Source organism: Corvus brachyrhynchos, unplaced genomic scaffold (assembly GCF_000691975.1).
Source record: "Corvus brachyrhynchos isolate BGI_N302 unplaced genomic scaffold, ASM69197v1 scaffold28, whole genome shotgun sequence".
Classification (NCBI taxonomy): Eukaryota; Metazoa; Chordata; class Aves; order Passeriformes; family Corvidae; genus Corvus; species Corvus brachyrhynchos.
In genome coordinates, this window is record NW_008246058.1 from 3,788,611 (window position 1) to 3,801,675 (window position 13,065).

Consider the following 13,065-nt stretch of genomic DNA (forward strand, 5'->3'; position numbering starts at 1 on the left):
GTAACAACCAACACAGGGAAGTGCAATGCAGTCTTCCTGCATACACACAAATGGGATTATTTAAAAGCACGGGAGATACTATTCACCCATTTAAGTTCTGAACCAAAGTCAATGGAGTCAACTCTTGCACTGACCACAGAAGAACAGGATCACAGCAGCAGTCAGAACTGCAAGTTGCTTATTGTCTCTCAGAAGTGATTATGCCCTTGGCAAAACTACAGTTTGTTACTCTCCAGATTACAGTATTTGCTTTCCCTCCAGCCCTGAACTTTGTCCTTGCTGAACATGGGCCCACTGCAGGGCCAGAATATGCAGAGGGGAGGAGATGTGTGACCTAACCCAGCCCCCAGCCTAGAGGGATGCTCAGGTGAAGAAGAGCACAAACCTAGGCTGGGGGCAAATATTTATTATTTGTGAATCCTGAATGACAGAATGAAGTCAGAGGGGGAAAAGTTTAACTGCCATGGTTTCAAGAGAAAAGTAACCATGACTGCTCTTTGCCAGGGTTTTAATCTGCTCTGACCCTTGCAGGAAAGGTAGTAACCATTCTGTCCCATTCGTGGATCCCAGAGAGCTCACTGGCAAAGTGCTGGTGTGCAGTTTTGGGTTTAGGTGCCTTACACATCCTTGTGCCTTATACATGCCTGGTACAAGCTTTGCTGACTCAGAACCATGCCAATCAGAGGTTCAGTTCTGATGACAAACATCTGTGGGCTTGTTGTTTTATGTTCTCACGGATGATGTGTGCAAATAAATCTTTTTAAATGCCCATTAAAAGAAAACTGGCAGAGAATGAGTTTAAGGAACAGAGTGGTAAAGTCACTGTTACAGGTTTACTTTACAGATTTACTGTTAACACCTTTTCCACTGTATTAAGTATTTATTTTACCATGGATGATTCATGGTTGCATTTAAGGATTACGAATCAAACAAGAGGAGGCTCTAATGAATAAGATTATAAAATCCAAAGGAGGGAATTTGCCTCAGCTGCAAAAAGCTTGTGTAACTAGGCTTACCATTATGGATAGTGCAAGCAAGGAAGGGAAGATGATGTTCAGGAACCCCAGACTCAGGAGTCCCAGGCATAATCCAGCCCCTTAAGGCCTCTGTTTGCACCATGTCTACACTACAGCACAGCTTTGTGATTTGCCTGATCCCAGCTCTCACCCCTTCTGAGGTCTGGCCCCTAAATCTTTTCTTGTTAACATGTTTGAACTCTGCATATGGAAAACCCTTATGTCCAGCCAAGCATAGTCCTATTGCTGAAGTGAGTTTGGCAGAACAGGAACAATGTCTGCCTACGTGGGAATTTAAAATAGCACAAGCTCAGCAATTTGCTGTCATAGCTCAAGAACAAATTAGTAGTGGATAAAAGCTCTTGCTTGCTGGTAGATTGGTAAGTCTGTTTTCCAGTTTCAAACTTGTCTTTTCTTCTCAGATGCTTTTTCAAAATTAATGTGATTCTTCATATACTTTAAGATTAAAAAAATAAATTATTCTCTGCTTTATGTGCATTGAGAAGAGTAAAATAATTTCATAAAACTGTTCTGTGAATGATAAGGCAGTCCAAAGGAGATTGTTCCAGTAGTTACAAACACAGATGCTGTTCACAACTTGGAAGTTGCTATCACAATGCCTGTAGGAAATGAAATATTGTCTTAAATTCAGACTGATTGTGGCAGAGCATAACACAGCCCATAAGAGAAATGTAATGAAAGGAATAGTTGTTTCACCAAAGTAAACAAGTCCTTTCCCATGAAGAGCGATGGCCTAAGAAACTGTCGGTAGATGGCACTGGAGCAGCACAGGAGTTCTGATCCGTGCGGAAAAACTTAGTGAGACCTCTCCCGTTTTATTCGTGTAATAACAGCCTTTCTATGCTGCTCTTTCCTCATCTGAAGGCTCTATCTGAAGGCCGTGCATGTTGTGTTAGACTTTACAGCTTTAGGAAACAGCTCGGCAAAAATGCATGAGAATACCACAAAGTCCTCTTCCCGAAGCAGATGAAGAGTGACAAGCATCAGAATTTACAAAACATACATCTGGATGCTACAGCTGGCAAGTCAAGATTCTCTCTCCACAAAAGCAAGGTATTCTACAACAATTTCACAAGACCAATAGCAGCAAAATAATTTTCTTTTAAGATTTACATTACACTTGCAGTTTTCCTCAAGTGCTGTGACTGTTACACTAGCTTGCATTTGTGCATGCTTCGAGCTCATCTTCCTCTTTGACCAAACATACTTTGTTACACACACCCACAAATGAGACCTATCTGGCCCATTCTGGGATTCCTGCATAATTTTATTTTTGTTTAAATTAAGTCTGACGCTTTTACCCCGAGCAGGGATGAAGTTAAAGGCCACACACTATCTCAGGCATTGTTAGTCATGATACTTGTGGCTTCTGCCAACAGTAGTTAGAAAGCAGTGTTTAAGCCAAGCCTTGGCTTGGCTCACAGACCTTGGACTAACTTGTCATAATTACAGCTGCCCAAGGGCTGCTAGAAGCAAGGAAGTCTGGAACAAAGCCTCCAGGATCAGTTCTGCTGGTGCCTAAAACCTTGGGGGCACCTAAAATACTTAGAAAGTTGGACTCTTCACAGACTTGTGTAGGTGTTTACAGTTCTCTTTAGATCCTCCTCCCTGTCTGAGCAGGGAGATAAGTCAGAAGGACTCTTCCCACACTCAGCTGGGGGGCTGCTGTCTCCACAGCTGAGATATAACTGACTGTGCAAACCATCCTGGTTGATCTCAATGTAAAAACACAGCTCACCACTTTTAATTATCTTTCACAGAAAGTAGTGTCATTTCAATAAGCCACTCTGGGAATTTAAACACTTCTTACTTGTGTCTTTATTGTATCTATATGACTTGATTCATTACTTCCACAAAAGCTTATGAAGTAAGGACCTAACTTGACAGACTGGAGGTTTATTCACATGAGAGGGAAGTGCATAGGAACTACTTGTATCCCTATCAGTGCCTTCCTTTTCACTTCCACTAGGATCCTGCCACTGCATCAGAGAGGAGATACAGAAAGCAACTGCAGACATCTGCCTGGCCTGTGTCTAGCAGCTTTCCTCATCCCAAGTCATAAACTAAGAGAAATCAGACCTCATTAATTTGTGGAAAGAAGATTTAAAAGAAAACCCCAGGTTGGGCTCACCAGCTCTAGAATAATGAATCTGTTCACCAAATCTCATTATCTTAGTTTTTATTATTTGAACAAAACATCCTGTTTTCTTTCAACAGGAAGTCACTGGCAAACAGGTGGGACCACGGGAATCTGCTGCAGCTCAGGTATGTTTAGTCCAGCAGAGCTGTTTGAGGACCCTGCAGCAAGTTAGGCTGGCCAGCTTCTCCTGGCATCCATGGCAGCAGAGCAGAACAGAGGCCAGAGCAAGGTCAGTAAAAACCACAAAGGCCTAACTCTGGGATACAGCTAGAGCAAAGCCAGTTCCAAGAGGCTAATGCTTAGCATGTGAGTTCTGAGAAGATACTGAGGAGTCTGAGAGGGTTTTTGTGGTTTTATTGATTGGACTGGAGTTGTTTGTCTTTTAGAAAAATGCTTTACAAAAAATCACCTTGTTCCACCTTCAGTTTTTTTAAGCATAGACTGGAATTTATGACTCCATGTAAACTTATTTTTGATGATTTATTTTGCAACCCCATGAACAGGACAAAAGCAGTTGAAGATTTATTGAGTTACTAGTAGGAGAAAAATGCTCAATTTGTTACAGATAGAGATTCCTCAATTCAATTCCAAAACGGTTTGGTAGCAGGGGAGGGCTGTAGGAATGGCTTCTCTAGAAGCTTTCCCCATGTCCAACAGAGACAATGCCAGCCAGCTCCAGGATGGACCCACCTCTGGCAAAGGCTGAGCCCATCAGCGATTGTCGTAGTGCCCCTTCCTTTAAGAAATTTTTAAAAGCTATTGCACAGAAGTAATTGTATCCAGAGAAGAGTGGGAGAAACAACTCTGCAGACACCAAGGTCAGTGAGAATGAGGGGCAGGAGGTGCTCCAGGCACCAGAACAGATACTCCCCTGCAGCCCGTGGTGAAGATCACGGTGAGGCAGCTGTGCCCCTGCAGCCCATGGAGGAGCCTCACGCTGGAGCAGGTGGATGCCTGAAAGGAGGCTGTGACCCCATGGGAAGCCCATGCTGGAGCAGGCTACTGGCAGGGACCTGCAGACCTATGGAGAGACGACTCATGCTGGAGCAGGTTTGGTGGCAGGACTTGTGACCCCGCGGGGAATCCATGCAGGAGCAGCCTGTTCCTGAAGGACTGCACCCTGTGGAAAGGGACCCACACTGGAGCAGCTCATGAAGATCTGCAGCCCGTGGGATGAAGTTCATGAAGTACTGCAAGGGAGGAACCGCACACTGGAGCAAGGGAAGGACTCCTCTCCCTGGGCAGCAGCGGCAGAATCAACCTGTGATGACCGCAACCCCCATTCCCCATTGAGGGAGGAGGGAGGAGGTAGAAAATTGAGAATAAAGTCAAGACTGGTAAGGAGGAAAGGTGTTTTTAGCATTTGTTTTGCTCCTCTTTATCCTGCTCTGATTTTGATTGGTAATAAATTCAACTAATTTCCCCAAGTTGAGTCTGTTTCACTCATGACAGTAATCAGTGAGTGATCTCTCCCCGTCCTTATCTCATCTCATCTCATCTCATCTCATCTCATCTCATCTCATCTCATCTCATCTCATCTCATCTCATCTCATCTCATCTCATCAGTGACAAGCATCAGAATTTACAAAACATACATCTGGATGCTACAGCTGGCAAGTCAAGATTCTCTCTCCACAAAAGCAAGGTATTCTACAACAATTTCACAAGACCAATAGCAGCAAAATAATTTTCTTTTAAGATTTACATTACACTTGCAGTTTTCCTCAAGTGCTGTGACTGTTACACTAGCTTGCATTTGTGCATGCTTCGAGCTCATCTTCCTCTTTGACCAAACATACTTTGTTACACACACCCACAAATGAGACCTATCTGGCCCATTCTGGGATTCCTGCATAATTTTATTTTTGTTTAAATTAAGTCTGACGCTTTTACCCCGAGCAGGGATGAAGTTAAAGGCCACACACTATCTCAGGCATTGTTAGTCATGATACTTGTGGCTTCTGCCAACAGTAGTTAGAAAGCAGTGTTTAAGCCAAGCCTTGGCTTGGCTCACAGACCTTGGACTAACTTGTCATAATTACAGCTGCCCAAGGGCTGCTAGAAGCAAGGAAGTCTGGAACAAAGCCTCCAGGATCAGTTCTGCTGGTGCCTAAAACCTTGGGGGCACCTAAAATACTTAGAAAGTTGGACTCTTCACAGACTTGTGTAGGTGTTTACAGTTCTCTTTAGATCCTCCTCCCTGTCTGAGCAGGGAGATAAGTCAGAAGGACTCTTCCCACACTCAGCTGGGGGGCTGCTGTCTCCACAGCTGAGATATAACTGACTGTGCAAACCATCCTGGTTGATCTCAATGTAAAAACACAGCTCACCACTTTTAATTATCTTTCACAGAAAGTAGTGTCATTTCAATAAGCCACTCTGGGAATTTAAACACTTCTTACTTGTGTCTTTATTGTATCTATATGACTTGATTCATTACTTCCACAAAAGCTTATGAAGTAAGGACCTAACTTGACAGACTGGAGGTTTATTCACATGAGAGGAGCAGAAGGTTCCCATGAAGTGCATAGGAGCTACTTGTATCCCTATCAGTGCCTTCCTTTTCACTTCCACTAGGATCCTGCCACTGCATCAGAGAGGAGATACAGAAAGCAACTGCAGACATCTGCCTGGCCTGTGTCTAGCAGCTTTCCTGTTACATATCTGTTTGATACACGGTGTCTCCACAATTTCTCAGCTGTCCTACTCATGCTCTTCAAAATTAAAAACACCAACCCAAGTAAAACCCCATCATTATTGACTACGAGGGATTTTAATAATAATAAAAAGAACAAAAAGCTTTTACAAATCAATCCAGCAAGTGTGCTACCAAACACCTTGAGAGAACTGAAATTCAAACCAGTGCTTTACAGTGTTAGAGCTGCTGCTAACACTTGTACATAAGCCATAGGACCATCTGTTCTGAGTAATTTTGAAATGCACTGTGCAAGCTGAATTTTACACAGGCTTGCAGTAAGGAGGGCTGATCTCATCCCAAGTCATAAACTAAGAGAAATCAGACCAGCTCATGAAGATCTGCAGCCCGTGGGATGAAGTTCATGAAGTACTGCAAGGGAGGAACCGCACACTGGAGCAAGGGAAGGACTCCTCTCCCTGGGCAGCAGCGGCAGAATCAACCTGTGATGACCGCAACCCCCATTCCCCATTGAGGGAGGAGGGAGGAGGTAGAAAATTGAGAATAAAGTCAAGACTGGTAAGGAGGAAAGGTGTTTTTAGCATTTGTTTTGCTCCTCTTTATCCTGCTCTGATTTTGATTGGTAATAAATTCAACTAATTTCCCCAAGTTGAGTCTGTTTCACTCATGACAGTAATCAGTGAGTGATCTCTCCCCGTCCTTATCTCATCTCATCTCATCTCATCTCATCTCATCTCATCTCATCTCATCAGTTTTCATTATATTTTCTCTCCTCTGTACAGCTGAGGGTGAGAGTGACTGAGCAGCTTTGGTGGGCACCTGGCATCCAGGCAGGTCAAACTGCAACAAACATCAAAGAAGACAAACAGGAAACAGAAGGGATATAAAAACCTTTCATCTTCTCAAAAGCTTAGGAATTTGGCTACTCTAAATGAAAGCAAAAGGAAAAAAAAACCAAAAAAAACCCAACCAACCAAAACAAACCGACTCTGACAGAAATGTGCCTCACAAATAAATTGGCGTTAAAACAATATGGGGTCAATTCTGTCAGCCATTATATTGCAGTCACCTCTAACATGAAATATGCAAGTAATTTAATCTAATGCAAACACAAATCAACATGGAAAGCAGAATGTTCTATCTACATGAAACGGCAGGGAGAAAACAGTTATCTGCAATGGAATTTGGCATGGACATGAACATTAATACCCCAGGCTCTTTTATGATAACAAAAGGTCTGCCACCCAGTTTTACATCAAATTAAAAATAAGGCAGCTTTATGCCTGATAAAACTGTGCTGAGACATTACAGTTAAACCCAGACTCCTCGCAGACTCACAGCACTGTGGACGTTGAAGCACGCATCATTATTAAGTATCTCAAGAGAATACAGAGGGAAGACAAAAAGTAAAGCTGGAGGAACTGGTACTAAATGAAAGACAACTTGAACTAGACGTCCTAGATTTGAGACAATCTAGTCCTGTTCTGACTCAGACCTTGAAGCTCCCTAGTGAATGACTTTTCACCTTCAGTGGGTGCAAGGTCACAAATTTCTTTCAGGCAACTGACCGGGAGACCAGAGCACATCAGCACAGAGCTGGAATACTGTGTCCATTGGAGCTCCTCAGCACAAAAAAAAAACCAAAACCAAAACAAAACATGGCCATACTGGAGTAAGCCCAGAAGAGGAAAATCAAGTTGTTTGGTGCAGGACAATATTTTATTCAAGGAGAGGCTGAGAGAACTGGGTCTGTTCAGTCTTAAAAAGAGAAGATGTAGAGGAGACATTACTGGTGCCTACATCTACCTGATCAGAGGTAGGACAATAGAGCCAGAGTCTTCTTGGAGGAGCCTGGCAACAGGACAAGAAGTGAGAAAAGCAAGTTGGAACACAGGAAATTCAGTTCATATACTAGGATTTTTTATTCATTTTTTGTTTACCATGATAGTGGTCAAACATTGGAACACTGTCCAGAAAGGTGGTGGAATCACCATCCCTGGAGGTATTCAAGACCAGACTAGACAGAGCCCTCAGGAATCCCTGTTTTGGGTAGATGTTGGACTGGATGACCTATGGACATTTCATTCAACATGGCAAAGTAGAGAACAAAGAATGAAAGCATAAGAGGAAGTAAGAGCTACATACCTTTCACTATCTACCAGCACCACAGAGACAATCTGGAGGCTGGCTGAGGCCTGTGGCTGCTGCTCACCAGTGAGGTAAAGCTCAGCCAAACAAGACAGGTAAGGGGAGAGTTACAGGGTTTGCAGCTATGGAGTAATTTACTCCAGCTAGAGACACATGTACACATCTGCAACCGTTTGAGTCATTCTGTAACTTATTACCTACAAGTAATGGGTTTTACTCTTTTGATTTGAATAGAACTGTTTTGCTTTCTTGGTCTGACCTCATCTATATTCCTCACACTTTCATTAGCTCTCAGCTATCAAAACAACAAGGTTTCCACAGGCAAAAAAGTTCTCAGCACCTAAGAGGCTCCACCTAACAGAGAACCATCCACTGTAGTTCAGGACTTCTACACTCCCTACAATATCTTTGCATAAAAGTCTGCTGAAGATAATAACTAAGAGTTAGAATTCAAGGTGCTTCATAACCTGGATTGTCTAGAAAACACGTAAAGCCTCATAAAGATACATCTGTGTTCCTGCTCACTCTCATAATTCATTTCTACTCTTACGTGAAACACCAAGCTTCCTTAGAAGCCAAAGCAAAGACAGAGAATTCATTTCCCAGCAACTTCAAACCACAATACACTTGGACCTAAAGACAAAACGTGTTTCTTTGACCCTGCCTTCTCTAACATTAACACATAGCAGTACTGCATTATTAAAAATCAACAAAACCAAACATTCAGAGAAGTAACATGAAAGCTCTTTCAAACTCTTTCAAAGCAAAACTTCACCATGCTTTCCTTGGAAGAAAATGAGAGAACAAACAAACACACACATGGCAAATGTTAGTCGGCTTGCAGAACACATGATCAGAATAAGGTGAAGTGCTGCATGGTAAGAATGTTTTAAGCAGCTCTACAGAATAGATCGCAAGTCTTTACCTCTCTTTCTGCCTGGCCCAGAGGATTAGCCAGGCTATCGCTTAAAAGAGGCTTAAGGCTTAGGGAAAAACTTGCCAACTTGTCAGTGACTTAAGACATCCTGGAGTCAATTCACCTGGTAGAGAAACCTCAAACACTTCATGCAGGCAAAGCCACCACACTGAGCAGAGCCTGAAAACTACCTCCTGCCAACACTACTTTGCCAGAATGGGATCTGTGTGCTAGTGTGCTATAATCAGTGTGTTAAAAACTTTGTGGCCCCTAAGCAAGTTAGTTGGCCTGTTTGCTTCAGTTTCCTGCTGTAATGAGAGAAGAGTATTACTTACCTCTCACTCTCTGCTCAGTTTATGAAGATTAGTAATTAAAGTTTGATAACAGTAAATGAGTATGTTAGACTATGTGTTCAAAATAGAGTACCAAATGCTTCATAGCCCTATTTTTTCCCATATGAAGTAGTAAGCTGACCGGACAAATGCTACAGAAGTTATTTATTTCCCATGTGCATCCTGGACTATCTCATTCAGCACTGTAAGCAGGAAGAAGTAGTTCTAGGAGCTTACCTGCAGTTTCAATGCAAGGGTATGGAGGAGGAGGTTTCTGCCATTTTCCATTTACATCCTTCATATGAGATCTGTCTGAAGCAAATGTTTTCAAGTACAAATCTGCTTGAATCATTCTGATGTTTCTAAATAAAAATGCAAAATTGTATTAAGAGATGCACCTACACAATACTGAATTAATCACTCAGAACAAGAGTACTTTCCTCTCATCGAGGAGCACTAACATTATTAAATACACAAACCAGCAATGTTGGGCCAAGTCATTAACATGAAGCTACAGTAGGAAAGAAAAGAGCTTTTGATGACTAAGGTAAAGAGCTTTAGACAAGTAACACAGTGCATTTATTTTACGGGAGTATAGCAAAGAACCTCTGTTACTATGCATACACAAAGAACTTGAACTTTGATTTCATGAAATAACATCCATAGTCTTTATAGTTTTTGTTATCACCTGTGAAACTCTGGACGAAGGCTGTCATCCGACCTAAAGGCCTCCACACTGTACACATCAAAAGGACATGGAAACGGCAACACTGTGTCAAGATCATAAATGAAGTTCTGCTCCCCGCTGGAAACATGAAGTAGAATAACATGGTAGTCCTGGGAAGAAAGGTCATGGCTATTAGTTAAACAGCCATTAATGAGACACTGGCAAAGAGAGTGGGAAAAAAAAAATTCCTAAAAGCATAAGTTCAGATCCTTTTTTTAAAGACTGCTTTCTGTCCTGGAATATTAAGTCTGTAACATTTCTGGCACCAGGAGAGAGATTTCCTAATGCCTATCTTGCCCATCTGCTCTTCCAGAAACCTGGGTATTCTCCCCATTTCTTTGCAGCTTCCTTTGCTTTAAGCCAAGGCAGCTAAACTAAAGTGTATGCTACTCCTAAGAAAACAGAAAATTTCTTTCACGTTCCACATCAAACCACAAAAGTTGTTTGGTTAAGCACTTTTTTCTTAGACCCATTCATAAATAAAAACTCACAAGATACAATGATAGATTAGTATTAAAGTTACCTAGTGATCTCTTCTAATAAGAGATTTTGTACCTGTTGCAGTAACACGGTCTGTGAATTTGAGTGTCGAGTGTTCAGCTGCCAGAAGCACTTGAAAAACCAGCACACCACTGAAAAACCAGTGAACAGCTCAGGAGGACCACAGGAGTAAGACAATTTCCTGTAGCAGCTCTGGAAGCTGGGAAAAAATATCTGTGGGTACTCTATCACACTTTTTCAAGGCAACTATTTTATCAAGACATTTGGGTTATGCAGTGCAGTTTTATTCCTTAACTTGTAAGAAACACAGGTGGAGGTTTGCAGATGCTGCAGTTACTGATGTTAAGTGTCAGGTATGTACACTGCTGTTTTCCAAAATTAAACTGAAGGTAGCCCTTAACAACCTACTTAAATTTACATTGAATCCACTTACAAAAAGGGTTGAGCACTGTCTTTTGACATTTTCAATATTAAAACCACAAAGAGATTTGAATGAAAAAGATTTGGGCAAACTAACTTCACCAGACCAATACACATACACAACTGTATTCAATAGTATTTAGAAAAACCTGTTACAGAGTGTAAGAAAAATTAACTTACAAGCTTTGCACAACCTATGATCCACTGAAACATCAAAGTTAAAAGACCTTTCAATCCATTAATTTTTATAAGAAAGCCACATGCTGCCATGGCCTTTCCTGACTCTGCTATTCCTTTTCAGGTCATCTCAATAACACTCGGATCTTTTTTAAAACCAAACCTTTTTTTTTTGTACTGTAAAGATACCAATATTTTGGAAGAGAATGAATGATTCAGAAATCAGAAAACTTCAGAAATTTGCAGATTACTTTGCAGAATTTCAGAAACAGAAATTGTCAAAAGAAGTAGTTTGTTCTGTGCCAGATAACTGAAAGGAATCTATAATGATACCAGGGAATTCTGCATCAGCAATTACTGAACTACACTAATTGATCAAATGACACTTCAAAGCCACTGTTTATGGGTCAGTTTAACTGCTGACACCTGAATACATATACAGTTTGTATTTTTCTATCATCTGGCAGGCCTACATAAATATTTTCATCCATCTACTTCTTACAAATAAAGTCATCTACCTACAATTCTACAGAGCTGTCAGCCTCGATACCCAGATAATAATTTTCACAAATGTGCTATGCATTCTTACTAATATTAAGACTTGTCACTTGTAGGTTTTACTGACTGCCTTGCTAATAATTTATGATGGATGGTGCAAAGGAGCACCACATTTAGGCTATTTATAAATCTGTTGTAAAAGAATTATAAATATTAATGCAAAACTATACAATGTGTGAAGTTGGAAGGGACTTCAAGAGGGCATCTGATCCAACCTGTTGCTCAAGGAGACTCCTACAGCCAGCTGCCCAGGACTGTGTCTGGAGAGCTTTTAAAAATCTCCAAGGATGGAGACTCCACAACCCCTCTGAGCAACCTGCTCCAGTGCTTCATCACCCTCAGACTAAAAAGTGTTCCATTTTGTTCAGATGGAACAGTTTGTTACATGCCCATGTGTGATCCTGCAGCTATCAACCACAGAGGCACACACTCAAAATTACTGAGAGCAATGAATGCCTTACCCAGACAACAGGCTCATCTCCATGTCCAGATTTCTGCTTCCAGAGTGGAATCTGAAAGTTATAAGTGAACCTGAAGTGAATAAAATCTTTCAGATTAATACAGAGTAATTTCAGGTAAATTGGTTAGTTCTTTGCTAACCTATCAACTTCCTCGGCTTACATCTGTGCTGCAGTAACAAATTTTTTTCCAGTTTCTCTCTCTGAAGCATGAAATTGGAGATACTATTCTGGGCCACATTAGAATAAGGTGTCCAGAGAAGTGGTGGAATCACCATCCCCAGAAACATCCAAAAGACTTGGGGATAAGGTTTAGGTGTGAACACAGTGCTGCTGGGTTAACAGCTGGACTTGATGGTCTTAGAGGTCTGCTCCAACTTTATGGTTATTAAAGGTCCTGTGATTTTACAAACATAACCACTCTCTTAATTTGACAGATTACAGACAGCATTACTCCCACAGTGCACAGGGACACCATGCCTCTTCCCACTGCCCTGAATGCAGTAGATAATTAAAAGATCTCATGTGGTGTGGTTGGCACACCTCTAAGCCAAGGTGAGCTACAAGACGGGTTTGGACTGCATCTCATCTGCAGGCTGGGCTAAAGGCTCACTCCCCAACACCGGGCTGTGGTTGAAATGGCTGGGATCATGTCTCACCTACACTGGGCTGCGGTCTGAAGGCCCGAGCCTCTCCATAGCTGACTCTGATCACATCCCATTGACTCACCATCCTCCTATCATTGGATATGAAAACAGCATAAAATTCTTCTAAAGGGTACCGATCCTGACTCCTGATGTAGTCACAAAGCTTCCAAACATTTTCTTCGCTGCAAAACACAAAACCGATTATTTATTTTGTTTTTCTCCAACTTCATTTCTCGTCACGAGAAACGAGCCCAGCAGTGTGATCAGCCCGCAGCCGCGCCATTCCCGCCGGTGGCTCCGGCTGTCCCGGCGCCTTACGCTGGGGCGGGGGGCACCCCCCCCCCCCTC

The 13,065-nt window shown here is 42.0% G+C and overlaps 1 protein-coding gene across 4 annotated transcripts in view; it reads right to left on the reverse strand.

The window, feature by feature from the left end:
• WDYHV1 (WDYHV motif containing 1) overlaps nucleotides 1–12,966 on the reverse strand; it is a 13,570-nt gene extending 604 nt beyond the window's left edge. Inside the window, exons 1-6 of one of the 4 annotated variants that reach the window (XM_017746117.1) lie at nucleotides 12,730–12,966; nucleotides 12,074–12,124; nucleotides 10,512–10,656; nucleotides 9,918–10,066; nucleotides 9,467–9,591; nucleotides 6,209–6,315 (exon numbers count right to left, since the gene is read on the reverse strand). In XM_017746117.1, coding sequence (XP_017601606.1) covers nucleotides 6,311–6,315; nucleotides 9,467–9,591; nucleotides 9,918–10,066; nucleotides 10,512–10,656; nucleotides 12,074–12,124; nucleotides 12,730–12,791 — 537 coding nt within the window. In that variant the 5' untranslated portion in view covers nucleotides 12,792–12,966 and the 3' untranslated portion in view covers nucleotides 6,209–6,310. Of the gene's footprint in view, nucleotides 1–6,208; nucleotides 6,316–9,466; nucleotides 9,592–9,917; nucleotides 10,067–10,511; nucleotides 10,657–12,073; nucleotides 12,125–12,729 lie in introns of those variants that run through there. The other 3 variants (XM_017746114.1, XM_017746116.1, XM_017746115.1) reach the window with 3 other exon arrangements.
• Nucleotides 12,967–13,065: the final 99 nt, after the last annotated feature.